The sequence below is a fragment of the Panthera tigris genome, chromosome D2, assembly GCF_018350195.1.
Source record: "Panthera tigris isolate Pti1 chromosome D2, P.tigris_Pti1_mat1.1, whole genome shotgun sequence".
NCBI classification, from domain to species: Eukaryota; Metazoa; Chordata; class Mammalia; order Carnivora; family Felidae; genus Panthera; species Panthera tigris.
In genome coordinates, this window is record NC_056670.1 from 34,242,842 (window position 1) to 34,261,888 (window position 19,047).

A 19,047-nucleotide genomic window follows, 5' to 3' on the forward strand; every position below is an offset into this window, starting at 1 on the left:
TTCGGCTCAGGTCATGATCTCACCATCCGTGAGTTTGAGCCCTGCATCGGGCTCTGTGCTGTCAGTCCCGAGCCTGGAGCTTGCTTCGGATTCTGTCTCCCTTGCTCTCTGCCCCTCCTCCACTCATACTCTGTCTCTGTCTCTCAAAATAAATGAATAAACGTTTAAAAAAATATTTATTTATTTTTATTTTTGAGACAGAGAGAGACCTAGCATGAACAGGGAGGGGCAGAGAGAGAGGGAGACACAGAATCGGAAACAGGCTCCAGGCTCTGAGCCATCAGCCCAGAGCCCGACGCCGGGCTTGAACTCACGAACCGCGAGATCATGACCTGAGCTGAAGTCGGACGCTTAACCGACTGAGCCACCCAGGCGCCCCCCAAAAAATTTAAAGTTACCAATTAGGGCCATGTCTTTCTTTACTTTTGAGAGAGAGACAGAGACAAGAGTGCAAGTGGGGGAGGTGCAGAGAGAGAGGGAGACAAAGAATCTGAAGCAGGCTCCAGGCTCCAAGCTATCAGCACAGAGCCCAACCCGGGGCTTGAATCCACAGACTGCAAGACCATGACCTAAGCCAAATTCAGACACTCAACCAACTGAGCCACCCAGGTGCCCCAGGGCCACGGCTTTCTTGATCTCCAATTAAGTGTACTTATTTAGAGCATAGTGTGAGCCCTTTCATTCTTTGTATAAAAGAGATCTAACTGGGGCGCCTGGGTGGCTCAGTCAGTTGGGCGGCCGACTTCGGCTCAGGTCATGATCTTGCGGTCCGTGAGTTCGAGCCCCGCGTCAGGCTCTGTGCTGACAGCTCGGAGCCCGGAGCCTGTTTCAGATTCTGTGTCTCCCTCTCTCGGACCCTCCCCCATTCATGCTCTGTCTCTCTCTGTCTCAAAAATAAATAAATGTTAAAAAAAAAAAAAAAAAGAGAGATCTAACTATAATAGTATCAATTACTGAACTAAATTGCATGTTTTGTTAGTCTGTTTCTAATTCTTGAAATATACTTACAAGATCATAGATTATATTATCTACATTTTAGATTTGAAAAAATTGGGATTTAGCAATGTTGGCTTACTTCACACTGACATACCTCCCAGCCATTGGCTATTCTTGTTCCCTTTCCTTTACTGCTGATTTATAGAATTAGCTTTTTGTTATCTTTCAGAAATCCTATTGAGATACTGGTTGGAGTTGCAATAAATCTATGAATCAGTTTGGGGAGAATTGCTATTTTAAGAATATTACGTTTTGTAATCCATGCATATAGTAAAGTTCTCCATTTATATAGGTTTTCTTCCCTCCCTCAGCAAACTTTATGGTGTTTTATGTATAGGTCTTGCACACATTTTCTTAAATTTTGTCCCAGTATTGTTTCATTTTTTGATGCAATTGTAAGTGACAGTGTTTTCCTAACTTTAATTTTCAACTGTTCCTTGATAGTATGTAGAATTACATTAGATTTTTGTATATTGATACTAAAGCCTGAGACCTTGATAAACTCACTTTTTAAATCTAATGCATTTATGTAGGTTCCGTGTGATCTCATATATTTCTTAAACATGCACAGATTGGAATTCAGCCAGAGCCTCAAGAGTTAACGGCTTTAGCACAGTACTCTGAAACTCTTTTTCACAGTTTCTAATCTCTAGGCTTTCCTTGAACACTTATCTCTGTACCCTCATTTCACTGAGAATACCTTGCTCTGTTTGGTTTCTTTCTCCCTGCTCCACAGTCTAGAAATTGCCTACTGGCAGAGAACCTACATGATGTAAGGGCTCACCTTGTTTCTTTTCTATCAGAGATCACAGTCCTGCTCTGCCTGTTGTCCAGTGTCTGAAAATTCTGTAGTTGTTTCCTTCTGGTTTTGTTTTGTAGTTATTCACAACACACACGTAATTCTAGACCTGTTACTCTTTCAGGGAGGCAAAGATAGGTGTTTAAGGATGTACTATACATACGTAAACAAAGAGAAGCTGGGCAATTTGTTTTAGCTAAAAGGAACAGCATAATAAGAGGTTATAAAAAGGGTTGAATGTCTTTTCTGGAGAATCTGAAAATGTAGTGGTTGTGACTATTAGGGACACTATAATTTTCATCTTATCCTCTAGTAGATATGCATTAAATGTTTTTGACTGGATGTCAGAATGGTAAGAAACTGTTTGGTTAGGTATTGGTAATACATTGTATTTGAGATAAAGTTAGAGAAGTACTAAAATATTAACAAAACTCTTAACAAATTAAAACTTTTAAAAATTATTTTTTATCTATTTCAGCTTTCTGATGATAACATCTTTAATTACTCAGCTAGGTTATTAAGTGCTTTGAAACAGTGAACCTGGCTTCTATTTGTTCTGTGTGTCTACTTCAGCCTAGTAAACTCTCACTTTGGATTGATGGGTTTAAATGGAAATCACTGATCAAGAGTAAAGCTCTCACATTTTGTCAGTGTCCTGATATACTAATATCATAAATAGTCAAATGTCCGCTAGTTTCCTGTGATGAAATATTCAATAATAGAACTATAACAAAATTGCTGAATATTTTATTATTTTTCATTTTTGTCTTGCAGGTTTAAGTAATATTGATTGGTAATGGAGACATTTCAATTCTTCTAAGTCCTGATTATGAAAGAATTATAAGTCAGATTTAAGCCTGGTCATTAGTTGATTTTACCCCTTTTTCAGACTATAGTTTGAACATGTAAACTTTGATTTAATTAGGCTTAATTACATTATAATGGTTTCATTTTCAATGAATGAAGTTTGCTATTATTTTGATGGCACATCAAGTTGTTTAATCTTACTAAAATTTGTTATTGGCTTTGTTTTTGTATTTTACTGCATGAAAGAGGCATCGTTGATTATTTAACCGTGCTTTCTACATGAATGAAAGTAATGTATATATCAATTCAACCACTAATGGTTGCTTCTATATATTAGCTATTGTAAATAATCCTGCTATGAACATGACACTGCAGATATCTTTTAGAGTTACTGTTTTCATTTCTGCTGGATATGTTCCCAGAATAGAATTGCTAGATCATAAGGTAGTTATATTTTTAATATTTTTTTTACTTTCCTTTTTTTTTTTTTCTTTTTTTTTAAAGTAATCTCTACACCCAATGTAGACCTGGAACTCATGAGAAATCAAGAGTCGCATGTTCTCCCAACTAAGCCAGCCAGGTGCCCCCTATTTTTAATTTTTTGAAGAACTCTGAACTGTTTTCCGTAGTAACTGTACCAATTTACATTCTCACCATTGGTGCATAAGGGTTTCCTTTTCTCCACATCCATACCATTATTGTTTTATCTTGTCTTTTTGATGGTGGCCATTCTAACAGGCATGAGGTAATATCTCATTTTGGTTTTAATTTGCATTTCTTTAATGATTAATGATGTTGAGCATTATTTCATGTACCTATTGACCATTCATATATTTTCTTCTGAAAAATATCTATTTAGGTTCTTTGCCCATTTTATTTTCTTTTTTAAGATTTTTTTTTTTAAAGTTTATTTTTGAGAGAGAGCGAGCGCACAAGTGAGGCATGGGCAGAGACAGAAGGAGAGAGGGAATCCCAAGCAGACTCCATGCTGTAAGCACAGAGCCTGACGTGGGGCTCAATCCTGCAACTGTGAGTGAGATCATGACTTGAGCCAAAATCAAGAGTTGGATGCTCAACCCACTGAGCCACCCAGGTGCCCATGTCCTTTACCCATTTTAAATTTGATTATTTGAGGGCACCTGGGTGGCTCAGTCAGTTAAGCGTCTGACTTCGGCTCAGGTCATGATCTCACAGTTCATGGGTTTGAGCCCCTCATTGAGCTCTGTGCTGACAGCTCAGAGCATGGAGCCTACTTGGAATTCTGTGTCCCTCTCTCTCTCTTTCTGCCCCGCCCCCACTCACATTCTGTCTCTCTCTGTCTCTCAAAAATATTTTTAAAAAATTTTTAATAAATAAAAAATAAATTTGATTATTTGTTTTTCTGCTGTTTTGTGGGTTCTTTATATGGTTTAGATGTTAAGCCCTTATCAGATATATGGTTTGCAGATATTCTTTTCCTATTCCATAGGTTGTTTTTTCATTTTGTTGATTGTTTCTTTGCAATGCACAAAATTTTTAGTTTGATGCACTCCCACTTGTTTGTGTTTGATTTTGTTGCTTGTGCTTTAGTTGTGATTTTAAAAAAAAATTACCAAGACCTATGTCAAGGAGGTTTTTTCCTATGTTTTCTTCAGAGTTTCATGATTTCAGGTCATACATTTAAGTGTTTAATCCATTTCAAGTTAATTTTTTGAATCCTGTAAGATAGGGGTCAAGTTTCATTCTTTTTACATGTGAATATCATATTTTCCCAGTACCATGTATTGAAGACACTTTTTTTCCCTTGAGTGTTTTAGCTTCCTTGTCAAATATTAGTTGGCCGTGTATGCTTGGGTTTATTCCTGGGTTCTTGATTCTGTTCCATTGGTCTGTGTCTGTTTTCATGCCAGTACCATGCTGTTTTAGTCCATATAACATGAAATCAGAAAATGTGATGCCTCCTGCTTTGACCTTCTTTCTCAGGATATCTTTGGATCATTTGTTCTGTATATATTTTAGGATTGTTTATTTCTGTAGAAAAGGACATTGGAATCTTGATAGGGATTACACTGAATCTATAGATGGCTTTGGTAGTATAGACGTTTTAACAATATTAATTGTCCCAATCCATGAACATAGGATATGTTTCCATTTATTTGTGTCATGTTGATTTCTTTCATGAATGTCTTGTAGTTTTAAGAGTAGAGATCTTTAACCTCCTGGATTAACTTTATTCCTAAGTATTTTATTGTTTATTTGATACTGTTATAAATGGAATTCAGTTTTTTTTAATTCTTTTTAATGTTTATTTATTTTTGAGAGAGACAGAGCATGAGCGGGGGAGGCGGGGCAGAGAGAGAGAGAGAGAGACAGAATATGAAGCAGGCTTCAGGCTCTGAGCTGCCAGCACAGAGCCCAATGCAGGGCTTGAACCCACAGACCGCAAGATCATGACCTGAGCCAAAATTGGTCACCTAACCGACTGAGCCACCCAGGCACCCCTGGAATTCAGTTTTAAAATTCTTTTCCAGGAAATTTGTTGGTTGTTAGTGTATAAAAATTTTACTGATATTCTATCTTGTATCTTGCAACTTTACTGAATTGATTGATTAGTTCTAGCTTTTTTTTCTTTGGTTATTATTTTCTATGTGTACAAAATCACATCATTTACAAATAGAGATGATTCTACTTCTTCCTTTCCAAATATGATGCCTTTATTTTTCTTGCCTGACTGCTCTAGCTAGGATTTTCAGTACTGTGTTAAAAGGAGTGGTAAGAGTGGGCACTCTTGTGTTGTTCCTGATCATAGAGAAAAGCTTTCAGTCTTTCACTGTTGAGTATATTGTTAGCTTTGGGCTTGTTATATATGGCCTTTATATTGTTGAGATGTTTTTTTATGTTTAATTTTTTAAGTGCTTTTATCATGCACAGACGTTGAATTTTGTCAAATGCTTTTTCTGTGTCTATAAAGATGATCATGATTTGTTTCTTTCATTTTGTTACTGTGATGTATCACATTGATTCACTTGTGTATGTTGAACCCTCCTTGCATCTCACTTGATCATGATGAATGATTCTTTAAACGAGGTGCTGAATTTGATTTTTTAGTATTGGTTGAGAATTTTTGCATCTGCATTCATCAGGGATATTGGCCTGCCATTTTTTGTTTTGTTCTGTTTTGGTCTTTTTTTTTCCTAGTAGATTCCTTATTTGGCTTTTGTATCAGGATAATGCTTGCCTCATAAGAATAATTTGGAAGTGTTCCCTCCTCTTCAAAGTTTTGGAAGAGTTTGAGGGGGATTAATGTTAATTTTTACTTAACTCTTTGGTAAAATTCATCATTGAAATCATCTGGCCCTGGGCTTTTCTTTATTTAGATAGTTATTGTTACTGATCAGTCTCCTGGTGCCTGGTGGAATTGATTTATTCAGATTTTTTATTTCTTTCCAATTCAGTCTTGGTAGGTTTTATGTTTATAAGAATTTTTTCCATTTCTTTTAGGTTGTCCAGTTGGCATATAATTGTTCATAGTAGCCTTTTATGATTCTTTTTATTTCTGTGGTATCAGTTGTAACGCCCTCTTTTTTGTTTATAATTTTGATGATTTGTGTTCTCTCTTTTTCTCCCCCCTTTGGTTAGTCTGGCTAAGAATTGTGAATTTTCCTTATCTTTTCAAAGAATCAGCTTTAGTGTGGTTAATCTTTTCTATTATTTTCTGTTCTGTATTTCATTTATGTTAGTTCTAATCTGTGTTATTTCCTTCATCTACCTTTGGGATGTTTGTTCTTTTTCTAGTTTCATAAGGTGTAGTATTAGATTGTTTATTTAGGATCTTTCTTATTCATTAATACAAGCAGTTATTAGTATAAACTTACCTGTTAGAATTGCTTTGCTGCATCCCCTAAGTTCTGGTATGTTGTTTTTCCATTTTTATTTGGCTCAAGAAAAAATTTTTTTATTCCCCCTTTAATTTCTTCTTTTATCCATTGGATTTTCAAGAGAGTGTCATTTAATTTCCAGATATTCGTGAATTTCCAGATTTCCTCTTGTTATTGATTTCTAGTTTCATGCCATTTTGGTCAAAGAAGATACTTGGTATGATTTCAGTCTTGTTGAATTTGCTAAGACTTGTTTTGTGGTCTAACATATGAACTATCCTAGAAAACACTGTATATACCCTTGAAAAGCATGTGTATTCTGCTGTTTCTTCAATATAATGTTCTATATATGTCTGTTAGATCCATTTGGTCTATGGTTTTATTGTAATCTGCTGCTTCCCTATTGATTCTCTGGATGGTCTATCCATTGTTGAAAGTGGGGTATTAAAATCCCCAACTATTATTGTATTGCTTGTCATTTCTCCATTTAGCTGTTGTTTTTTTTCTCATATATTTAGGTGCTGCAGTGTTGGGTCCATAAATATTTACAATTGTTAAAACTTATGGATGGATTGACTACTTTTTTATTATATAATGACTTTCTTTGCCTTTTTTTTTTTTACGATTGCTAGTTTAAAATCTGTTTTGTCTGATATCAGCATAGCTACCCCTGCTTTACCGTTTCCTTGAATGTCTTTTTCCATCCCTTCACTCACTATAGGAAGTGAGTCTCCCATAGTCAGCATCTTAGATGGATCTTTTTTTTTTTTTTTTTTTTTTTTCAGACATCCTGTGTCCTTAGATTGGAGAATTTAATCTGTTTATGTTTAAAGTACATTAGTATTCCCCTCACCCCTAGTCCACAGTTTCAGTTACCTGTGGTCAACCATGTTCTGGAAGCAAATAATCCTCCTCCTGTCATATCATCAAGATATCAACAGTAACATAATTCCATGTGTCACAGTGCCTGTTATTCACCTTACTTAATCTCATGTAGGCATTTTATCATCTTTCATCATCCCAAGAAGAAGAATGAGTAAAATGCAATAATATATTTTGAGAGAGAGATATTCACATAACTATTGCTACAGTATATTGTTACAATTTTTCTATTTCATTGTTAGTTACTGTTAATCTCTTGCTGAGTCTAATTTATAAATTAAAGTTTATCATGGATATGTATGTATAGGAAAAATCATAATATATGTAGGGATCAGTACTATCTGCAGTTTTGGGCATCCACCAGGGATCTGGGAACATACACTCTGCAGATAAGGGGAGACTACTATAATTATTTATAGTTAAGGACTTACTGTTGGCATTTTTGTTCATTGTTCCTTGATTGTTTTGTAGATATGTTGTCCCTTATTTCTTACCCTGCTGTCTTTTTTCATGTTTTGATGTCTTTCGGTAACAGTATACTTTTGCTTTTTTATCATGTTATTTTGTGTAGTTGCTACAAGTTTTCCCCTTGTGGTTACAAAGAGGCTTATATAAAATATGTTAAAATTATAATGCCCTATTTTAAGCTGATAACAACTTCACTTCATTAGAATTGCTAAATTGTACACTTCTCCTCCCTGCACACTTTAGGTTATTGCTATCACAATTTACATATCTTTATATTGTGTAAGTAATAACAGATTATTGTGTTTATGGTTATTTTTACTACATTCATTTTTTTAAACTTAAACTGAAGTTGAAGTTGTAAGTAAATTATGCACCACAATTACCATATTACAGAATCTAACTTTGATGGCATAGCTACCATTTCCAGTGAGTTTTATGCTACCTCCTTATGTTATTATGATGTTAATTAGCATCCTTTCCACTCAATGAACTCCATTTAGCATTTCTTATAAGCTAGGTCTAGTGGTAGTGAACTTCCTCAGCTTTTGTTTCTTTGGGGGAAAAGTCTTTATCCCTCCATTTCTGATGCACAGCTTTGCTGGATACAGAAATCTTGGTTAACAGGTTTTTTTTTTCTTTTAATATTTTGGAGGTTTCATCTCATTTTCTCCTGGCCTGCAAAGTTTCTGTTGAGAAATCCACCCATAATCATATGCGTTTTTTCTTGTATATAACTTGTCTCTTTTGCAGCTTTTAAAATTCTTTATTTGTCTTTAGACAACTTAATTATAACTTAATTATAATGTGTCTCAGTATAGCCCTATTTGGATTCAGCCTGTTTGGGTCTTTTTGGGCCTCGTGGATCTGAATATCTATTTCTATATCTAGGGTCAGGAAGTTTTCAGCCATTTATTGCTTGAAGTATACTTTCTGTCCTTTTCCTGTTCTCCTTCTGGAATTCCCATAATTCAAATATTTTTTTTTCATTGTGTCCCATAAGTTCTGTAAGCTCTCTTCACTCTTTTTCATTCTTTTTTTTTCTTTTTGCTCCTCTGAGTGAATAATTTCAAATGGTCTGTTCTCCAATATTTTTGGTTTTTGTTCCTTTATATTAGTACATTGAAAAGTAATAGTATGTTGAAAGTTATTTGTGTTTTTCCTATGGGGTTATGTTACAATTTGATATTTTCTTTAATTTCTTTGATTCTGTTGTATTCAACTTTATTTTTTTCCACATGAATTTCAAATTCAAATTGAATTACATTTTCAAGAATGTATAATTTTAACATTTCAAAAGGCCACTCTATGTATAGTGTCACATTCAGAAGAGTCTTTCTTCTGTTTCTATTTCTTTATTCCATTCCCACTCACCCTGATAGAAAACCATTTTCTTTAGTTTATGGTTTGTTCTTCCTGTTTTTCTTTTTCACAAAATAAGCAAACTTAAAATTATATGTAAATTCTAAAAGAGTATGTGTATATACTAAAAGGATATGCAGTAAAATCTTGGTTTTAGAGCATAATTCATTCTGGAAATATGCTTGTAATCCAAAGCACTTGTATATCAAAGGAAGTTTCCCCATAGGAAATAATGGAAACTCAGATGATTCGTTCCACAACCCCAAAATATTCATATAAAAATGATTACAGTACTGTAATATAATACAAAATTTTAAAATACATAATGTAAAAAATAAACAAATTAACTTGCCCTTACTTTTGAAAACCTTCGTGGCTGGTGTGAGGGAGACAAGAGAGAGGAGGGTTATCGTGCAGGATGACTTTCACTATCACTAACAGAATCACTGCTGTCTATTGGCTCAATGGAATCGATTTCTTTTCATGCAACTTTAACAAGGAACCTATCCAATGACACTTGCTTTTGCCTCCTTTTAAGGATTTCATGGAAATGTGACATTGCATTGTTGTTAAACAGATTCATTGCTTGCACTGCTACAGCTTTATTCAGGTGGTTCTTTCCTACAAAATTTTGCAGTTTCCCACATTTTACACATCTCCCTAATCTCATTTGAAGTAAGGGATTCCTCTGCCTTTTTCTCCTCTTCCTCTGTAGATGAGATCTCCTCCATAACCTCTTGCTGTTCTTTGCGATTCAGATCCATCAGTTCGTACTTCTCAATGATTTCCTTCTTAATTTCCACCATAATCATCTCCTTCTTCTTACTGCCTTTCTTTTCAACCTTCTTGTACATGGGGGCCATTGTATACATTTGCACGGATGTTGACTACAGTACAGTATCAATAGACTCTTGTGATATCCTATATTTAGTGTAACTAGCAATAAGGCAGCAGAGGAAAGCATTCCTAAGCATTCAAAGCATTCCTAAGCTTAGTCTTGTATGGAAAAGCAAAGGACTGTCTGTAGGTGCTTTGAAGTGACAAAAAGAGTGTGAGTTGCGAGCACCTTCCATCGTCCTGAAAGGTCACTGATTTCTGCCACACTCCATGGCCTGAAACTGAGCATCCGAATATGGGAGACAGTCACCCACAATCCCACAGTGAAGGAGAGAGAGAGAGAGAGAGAGAAAAGAACCATTGGCTCAGTTGTGATCATGTGAGGTTTGGCATCACATACTGTTCATCTTGCAGAACACTCACAGAACAAGTTATTCACAATCCAAGGTTTTCACTGTATATGATTTTAGTTCTCACTGTCTCTTAAAACATACATATACACATACAGACCCACACTTTTGAACTCTGCTCTTTTTTTTTTAATGTTTATTTTCAAGAGAGAGAGAATGTGTGTGAATGGGGGGTGGGGGGGAGGGGTAGAGACAGAGAATGACAACCCCAAACAGGCTCTGCATTGTCAGCACAGAGCCTGGCATGGGGCTGGAACTCATGAACCATGAGATTATGACCTGTGTTGAAGTTGGGCACTTAACTGACTGAGCCACCTAGCTGCCCCTGAACTCTGCTCTTTTTTTTTTAAATATTCACAAAATATCCTGGCAGTTACTCCATATAGATGGATTACTCTGCATAGCTTTTCCTTGTTTGGTTATTTTTTAAGTTGCTATATGGTGTTCCATTGAGAGGATTTATCAGTTTATTTAACCAGTTTTGTATGGATGGGCATTTAGCTTATTTCTCACATCTTGGCATTACAAGTGATGTCTGAAAGAGTACTTATGCATATGTTGTTTCATATTATACATGCATTTGTTTTATACTTCAAATATTTGGCAATGTGTAAAATTTTACTGTCTTGACTTTGTACATGGGATTTTTTGTTTATATTGGTGTTAGAAACAAAATAGATGGCAGTGTTAAAATAGATACTATAAGTATTAGAAAAATCAGGAATTTGAGCTAATTATGAAAGATGACAGTTCATATCAGTGGAAAACATATATTTTAAAAGCAATCCATTGTCATTTTATGGCAAGGAAATTAAAGTTAGAGACTACTGAAACTGAGATATTAGAATTTTTAACACTAGTTTTGAATTTTTAAAACAATTAGACTTAATCATAGTTTAGCTTAATTTATATATGAATTAAGTATGAAAATAATAGTGACCGCAGCTAATATATATCTTTTACTATGTACTGGGTAATGTGCTCAACAATGCATAAACTTAAGTTGTTTATTTGTCATGAGGTGTACCTATAATTATTTTTCCATTTATAGGTGAGGAAAATGAGGTAAAGAAATGCTAAGTGACGTGCTCTTACTTAGACAGGTAGTAAATAGCAGAAGCAAGATTTGAATCCAGATAGTCTTCATTATAGGGCCTGGGCTTTTAATGACAATGCTACTGTACTTCTATTGGGACTCACTATTACTTTTCTATATCAAGTTAGCACTGACCGAAAATCTTTATGACTTTAGATTCTGAGTTCTTAACTACTGTGTTCTATTTTTTCCCTAAAAGTAGTATAAGATATTATGTGGTTGTTACATCACATTTATCATAAGCATTAGTACAGGATTGGAATTCCATTCATAACAGCCACAGCATCTAACAGAGCATCCCTTCTATGCCACCATTCTATGTGTACCATATTTTTGAGCCATTAAAATTATTTATGTTCCTGTTTTTCAGTGGATGATTCAGCAGCCACACAAAGCAGCAACATTTTTTGGATGCATTGGGATAGATAGATTTGGAGAGATCTTGAAGAAGAAAGCTGCTGAAGCCCATGTGGATGCTCATTACTATGAGCAAAATGAGCAAACAACAGGAACTTGTGCTGTGTGCATCACTGGTGACAACAGGTCAGTGTAATTCCAAGGGAAGGTTTGTACTAATTAGATATTTAAACAATAGTAAAATCTGAATTCCAATCTGAATTTGGAATTTAGATCTCATGAAACTTGAATGTTTTAATAACTCTTCTTCCTTGGGGCACCTGGGTGGCTCAGTCGGTTAAGCCTCCAACTTCAGCTCAGGTCATGATCTTGCGGTTTGTGAGTTTGAGCCCCGCATTGGGTTCTGTGCTGACAGGTCAGAGCCTGGAGCCTGCTTCACTTTTGTCTCCCTCTCTCTCTCTCTGCCCTTCCCCCGCTCACGCTCTCTCTCTCAAAAATAAACATTTAAAAAAAAAACAACTGTTCTTCCTTATATCATTTTCTTTAAAAAAAAATGATCCTTATTGTACCTGCTTTTGTATTCACGAGGAATATAGAATGAAAAATTTTTTAAGTTTATTTATTTATTTTGAAAGAGAGAGAGAGCATGAGCAGGGGAGGGGCAGAGAGGGAGGAGCAGAGAGAGAGAGAACCCCAAGCAGGCCATACACTGCCAGCATAGAGCCTAATGCAGGGCTTGAACCCACAAACTGTGAGATCATGACCTGAGTGGAAGTCAAGAGTCTGAAGCTCAACCCACTGAGCCACCCAGGCACCCCCGGAATGAAATTTTTGAGACTATCAATTTCAGTCTCTAATTTTTATAATTAAGATCAGAAAAAGAAAATAAGGAAAACATTTCATTTAATGTCTTGTAGCTAGTTTCTTGCTGAAACTGGGATGAAAAGAATGAATGATCTTTTCACCATATCCTTAGATTGGAATATTCAGATACATAGACATATAGACACATGTATTTTGCAACATATATAAAATACTCCATTATATCCAGTGTCCTACGAACTAGGTCATCTAAAGCATTTCTGGCAAACAGTCATCTATCCATATCAAACAACTTCAGTCATGGATAACGCACCACTCAGAAAACAATCCATTACATTTTTATGCAACTTTTTAGAAAATTCTTCTTTCTATGAACTTGAAATAGATCTCTCAGGAACTTCCCATACATTAGTTGTATTCCTGCCTTTTGCAGCTACACAGAGGCTTTTCTTCAGTATATCCTTGCATTATTACCATATTGCTCATCAGCATCTTTTCTCTCCTTTGCAAGGGAAAAGCAAAATAACTTCTCTAGCTGTTATATTCTTAAAATCAGCAACAATGATCTCTTTTTAAATAATGATTTACTAGAAATTTTACTTTCCTTATACCTAGAAATATTTAATGTGTCCTCCTACATTCCCTGTCTCCTTTCTTACCCTTCTTTCCCTCCTTTCTTATTTGCTGCTTGTCTTCCTATATTTCCTCCCTTCTCTCTTCTCTTTGCTCCCTTCTTCCACTTTCTTACCTATGGTTGTTTTCTGTTTGTTTGTTTGTTTGTTTGTTGTTTGTGTATTCCTTGATCTTTAGCAAATGTATGTGAAGGACCTGACAGTTTTATGTCCAGTAGTTATTGAATAACTAAAAATATAACTTTTTAAAAACAATTAGGGTCCCAAAGCGATGTTTAAACTTTTCCTATAATTTTATTTTTTGTGTGTAGGAGAACTTGATCATTTTAAGGTTTTAAGAAATAAAACCATTTATTGTTCAAACATTGAAATATACTTATTTATACTTTTTCCCTTTTCAGTTTTCCTAAAGACAACTTTAATATGCAGATACAGTTTTCTCATTAGTGAAAAATAGGTCAGATTTTGCCTTTGATACCACTTGGGGTAGTATAAAATTGCTGAATTGTTTTTGTATGCTAAATTGGTATTTTAAAGAGCAGTTATGATCATATTAGCTCTCCCAGATGTCAAAAGCTTAATTAATATACTAATATTATGGTTATGGTGATCAGTAATGTTCAGATGATGTTAGAAGTGAAAAACTAGGGGGAAACTCTCACTATCAAACTTATTATCAACTAAATTGTAGAACCTAATATGTTTAGATAAATTGTTTTAGATAGGGCTGGTCACTCTTAATATCACTATCCAAAACCCAGGAACCAAAGAATTTGGATAATGCAATATTCTTCTTTATTCATGTTCTCATTCTCCAAACTCTGAACCATAGTCACTTGGATAGTGAGAGTACTTATATTTTAGAGAAATAGTGTAGTTTACTATCAAAGAGTAATTTTATTATCAAAATAGAAGTTAGTAACTGGTACCACAAGTGTTTGCTTTTTATTTTTATGTATAATTATTTCTGTCAAAATTTTGCTAAAGTCATGACTACTAGAATATGTTTTAGGAGTGCCTGGGTGGTTAGTTAAGCAGTCAGTTAAGTGTCCGACTCTTGGCTTCAACTCAGGTAATGATCTCACAGTTTGTGAGATCAAGCCTGGTGTTAGACTCTGCATTGACAGTACAGAACCTGCTTGGGATTCTCTTTCTCCCTCTCTCTCTGCCCTCCTGCTTATGTGAGTGCATGCTCTCTCCCTGTTGAATAAACTTAAAAAAATAAGTTTATTATTTTAGAGAGAGAGTGAGAGAGAGACAATGCAAGCAGGGAAGAGGCAGAGAGAGAGGGAGAGAGAGAGGATACCAAGCAGGCTTCACACTGTCAGCGCAGAGCCTGACATGGGCTCGAACCCATGAACCGTAAGATCATGACCTGAGCCGAAACCAAGAGTCAGATGCTTAACTGACTGAGCCACCCAGGTGCCTCTAAAATAAAATATTTTTTATAAATTGGGCCTAATTATTCTTAACTTTGTAATATAGTAATATTTGCATATAAATATATTGATTCATACTGTTATTATTTTTAATCATTTAATCGGGCATAAATTAGAATTGTGTATCCTGAAGTAGTCAATTGGCATATGGATGAGTAGAAATATGTTTTGGATGGGAATTAGTTTTTTTTTCCTTAGCAGAAGAACCAACCATTTTATAAAAATCTCAAGTGATGATATGTCTATTTTTTTTAACCATAACTGTTCCCTTGTGAGAGTGAAAAAAATGGCAAGTTATTTTCTAATTCCAGAGTCAGAATGAGGAAGAAAATATTTTTATTGATTTGTATTTAACATAAATAATTATTTTATTAACTGTATTTGTTGTACAATAACCAAAATTACTCTCTGGCACTTGTAGCAAGATTTTAAATGCAGTGTCCTGCTTAGATTCTTCAGCTGCAAAACTGGACCAGTATAGGGAGTTTTCGTCTAGAGAAATTAATTTGAATTTACTCCAATCTTTAAAATGTATTGGTTTGCAAATTAATATGTCATAGTAAATAGGGCCTACATTTATATGTGTGTTTTGTGAAATTAATCCCATACCTGGCTTTTAAAGCATTAGGTTAAACAATGTATATAACATGTTGATAGTTAAAAACTGAAGTTTTTGTATATATGTACATATGTTCATATGTCTTTTTTTGCATAACAACATAGTTTAATTTCCTAACTGCATTTTAAACCATTAAAATATAGGAAATGGATAATGTTATCATTTCAGTACCAAAGGAAACAAATTCCAGTTTTTCAAAATAGGTGGTATTAAAACAAGGATCAGTATCTCTATTTATCTCAAAGGTAACAGAGAAGTCTCAAAAAGTGCTCAAAACTAATTTTATTTACATTTATAAAATCAATGTGTAGCAATTAAAAAATTAAGAATTATGGGAATGCAAGCTGGTGCAGCCACTCTTGAAAGCAGTATGGAGGTTCCTCAAAAAACTAAAAACAGAACTACCCTACGACCCAGCAATTGCACTACTAGGCATTTGTCCAAGGGATACAGGTGTGCTGTTTCAAAGGGACACATGCACCCCAATGTTTATAGCAGCACTATCTACAATAGCCAAAGTATGGAAAGAGCCCAAATGTCCATCGATGGATGAATGGATAAAGAAGATGTGGTGTATATATATATACACACACACACACACACACAATGGAGTATTACTCAGCAATCAAAAACAATGAAATCTTGCCATTTGCAACTACGTGGATGGAGCTGGAAGGTATTATGCTGAGTGAAATTAGGCAGAGAAAGACAAAAATCATATGACTTCATTCATATGAGGACCTTTAAGAGACAAAACAGATGAACATAAGGGAAGGGAAACAAAAATAATATAAAAACGGAGGGGGACAAAACAGAAAGGACTCATAAATATGGAGAACAAACTGAGGGTTACTGGGACGGTTGTGGGAGGGGGGATGAGCTAAATGGATAAGGGGCACTAAGGAATCTACTCCTGAAATCATTGTTGCACTATATGCTAGCTAATTTGGGATGTAAATTAAAAAAAAAAATTTAAAAAAAATTTAAAAAATTAACAATTAAAATGTAAACCAAAATTTGCAAAATGTGTTGTTAATTAATTTTATAGAAGTACATGACAACTTTAACTATCGTATTACAGCCTAATTGCTTTTTGTTGTTGTCTTAGGTCCCTTGTAGCTAATCTTGCTGCTGCCAATTGTTATAAAAAGGAAAAACATCTTGATATGGAGAAAAACTGGACATTGGTACAAAAAGCAAGAGTTTATTATATAGCAGTAAGTATTTACCTAATTCAAATTTCTGGTACATATTTACACTGTTAAGTATAGTTTTTTAGTGGATATACATTTTTAAATAATTGTCTTTTACTTATCCTGCAAATTATTAGCCCATGTCAATGCATATATCGGAATCATTATTATAAATACAGAATAGAAACATGATCATTCCATGGTAACATTATTTGTATTACTTACATTCAAGTCTACCTCCTTTTGGATACATTATACATAGATGTGTCTTAGGTAAGTATCAAATTCCATATTAAATCAGTTTCTTAAGATCTTTTGAAGTAATTCTAAAAATTTACATTTTATATTTTCAGGCTGCTTGTTGCGAATGATGCATGCATTGTGTGGGAAAATAGTAGTAGTATAAATATTCACTGCAAACAGAGCTTATTTGCCTAAAAAAATCTTAATTGCTGTTTATTCCATAGTAATTACTATGACATGTTTTAATTTAATATTTCAGAAACATTGATCGTGACAAATCTCTTAAATCTGGGAATAAGGGCAGCATGTAATTGGAATTATTAAATATTCTGACATAAAAATAATTGGTTAAGAGTTCATTTCTAAAATAAGATGGTACTAAAATTTCCCTGAATTAATCACCCCATGAATACCTTGTTTTTATTTAATATGAGTTAAATGTGCCTGATCACAAATAAGTAGATACCTACGAGAAATTAGAAGTACCTCATATGCATATAATATATGGTTTTGGTATAACAGCTGCTGCCATTCACTACCTGAGCTGTGAAACAGCTGCAAAGACGTGTAAAAAATTGATTATCCAGTAGTAACATGTTTATTGAAAATATAATTATTTCTTTCAGTCTAGTGTTAATGTCTCCTACAACATGTTTATGTTCACTGCTTTAGGCTTTACAAGGTTATTATTGATTCCTCTATAAGGCAAATCGTACCCCTTTATAATGTCAAGTAAATTCTTACGTTGAGAGGATTATATACAGGATGTTAGCTCTTTTGACAGTATGTGAGAAAACATTTCAAAAATTAAGAAATTTTCCCTCTTCATTATCTTCTATTTTATTTTTCTAAAGGGCCTCATTTTTTTGTTACTATCTTGAGTGCCTGTTTTGTAGTGTGGTTCTTTAAGGGGAATTTATATGCTATTTCAAACCATCATGCATTTGAAAATCTGATTTTCATAGAACACCTGGTTTAAAATTTGGCATTATTTATGTTATTTATATTGGCTATTAAGTATGATAATATATTATGGTGGAAAACTACATTTAGCAAATAATTATAATTCTATTTTGATATAAGCAATTGGACTCCAAATTATGAGTGGAAACACTCAGTCTTAAACAGTTATGTATATTTAACATAGGCCAAGCTTGGATGAATGGAATTTTTATGGTAGTATAGACTCAACTTGCAAACAACTTAGAGTTTTTAATAATTATGTACCATAGTGCATGTAGCCAACTTTGGGCAAATTCAAATTTTTATAATATTAACAATTTATATAAGTCCAAGTTTATATAAAATGTAGAGCGCTCAGTTTGGGTCAAATTAATAAAGAAGATTGAATTATTTTTAAAACTTGTTAAAAATAAACAGCCAGAAACAAATACCAAAAATGGATTCCGGTTGATATCTCTGAGCTGTTAGCCCTTAGTTTCTATTTCAGCAATTTTGTAAAAGGAATGCTGTTTTACATTGCCAGGCAAGTTGATAGTTTGCTGAGAGTTTGGCTATTTTAAAATAGTTCTGAAAATATAAGAGTCATAAGGGATACCTGGGATGCTGTATATTCTACAACTATTTTGTTTTTTACTGTTTGTTTATAAGTGTTTATTTTTAAGAAAGATAGCATGAGTGGGGGAGGAGCAGAGAGAGAAGGGGCACAAAGGATCCAAAGCAGGCTCCACGCTGACAGCAGAGAGCCCGATGTGGGGCTTGAATTCACAAACCGTGAGATCATGACCCAAGCCAAAGTCAGATGCTTGACTGAGCCATCCAGGTGCCACTGTTTATTTATTTTTGAGGGGGTGGCAGAGAGGGAGACAGAATCCCAAGCCTGCTCCATGCCGCCATTGCAGAGCCCGACACAGGGCTTGAACTCCCAAATGGTGAGATCATGACCTGAGCTGAAACCAAGAGTCAGACACTGAACCTACAGAGCCATCCAGGCGCCCCTCTACAACTATTTATTTTTATATTAACTAAGTACATAATGCTTATTCATTAAAATCTGTGAAATCTCTTCTGAAATGTAATGTTATGTGTACAAAGACATTCTGCATTTCTTTTATTATTTTTTAAATTAATTAATTTTTTAAGTTTCAGTTATTATTTAAATCCTAGTTAGTTAACATACGGTGTAATATTAGTTTCAGGAGTAGAATTTAGTGATTCATCACTTAAATATAACACCTCTGCAGTTCTTTTAATCCTTTAGTTTCCTTCAA

General features: G+C 34.5%; 1 protein-coding gene across 8 annotated transcripts in view; it reads left to right on the forward strand.

Moving 5' to 3' along the window:
- Positions 1-19,047, forward strand: part of ADK (adenosine kinase) — a 517,527-nt gene that overhangs the window by 229,789 nt on the left and 268,691 nt on the right. For all 8 annotated transcript variants that reach the window (XM_007095644.3, XM_007095645.3, XM_042961034.1 and 5 more), the window contains 2 exons: positions 11,882-12,054; positions 16,489-16,597. In XM_007095644.3, the coding sequence (XP_007095706.1) occupies positions 11,882-12,054; positions 16,489-16,597 (282 nt within the window). The remainder of the gene's footprint in view (positions 1-11,881; positions 12,055-16,488; positions 16,598-19,047) is intronic.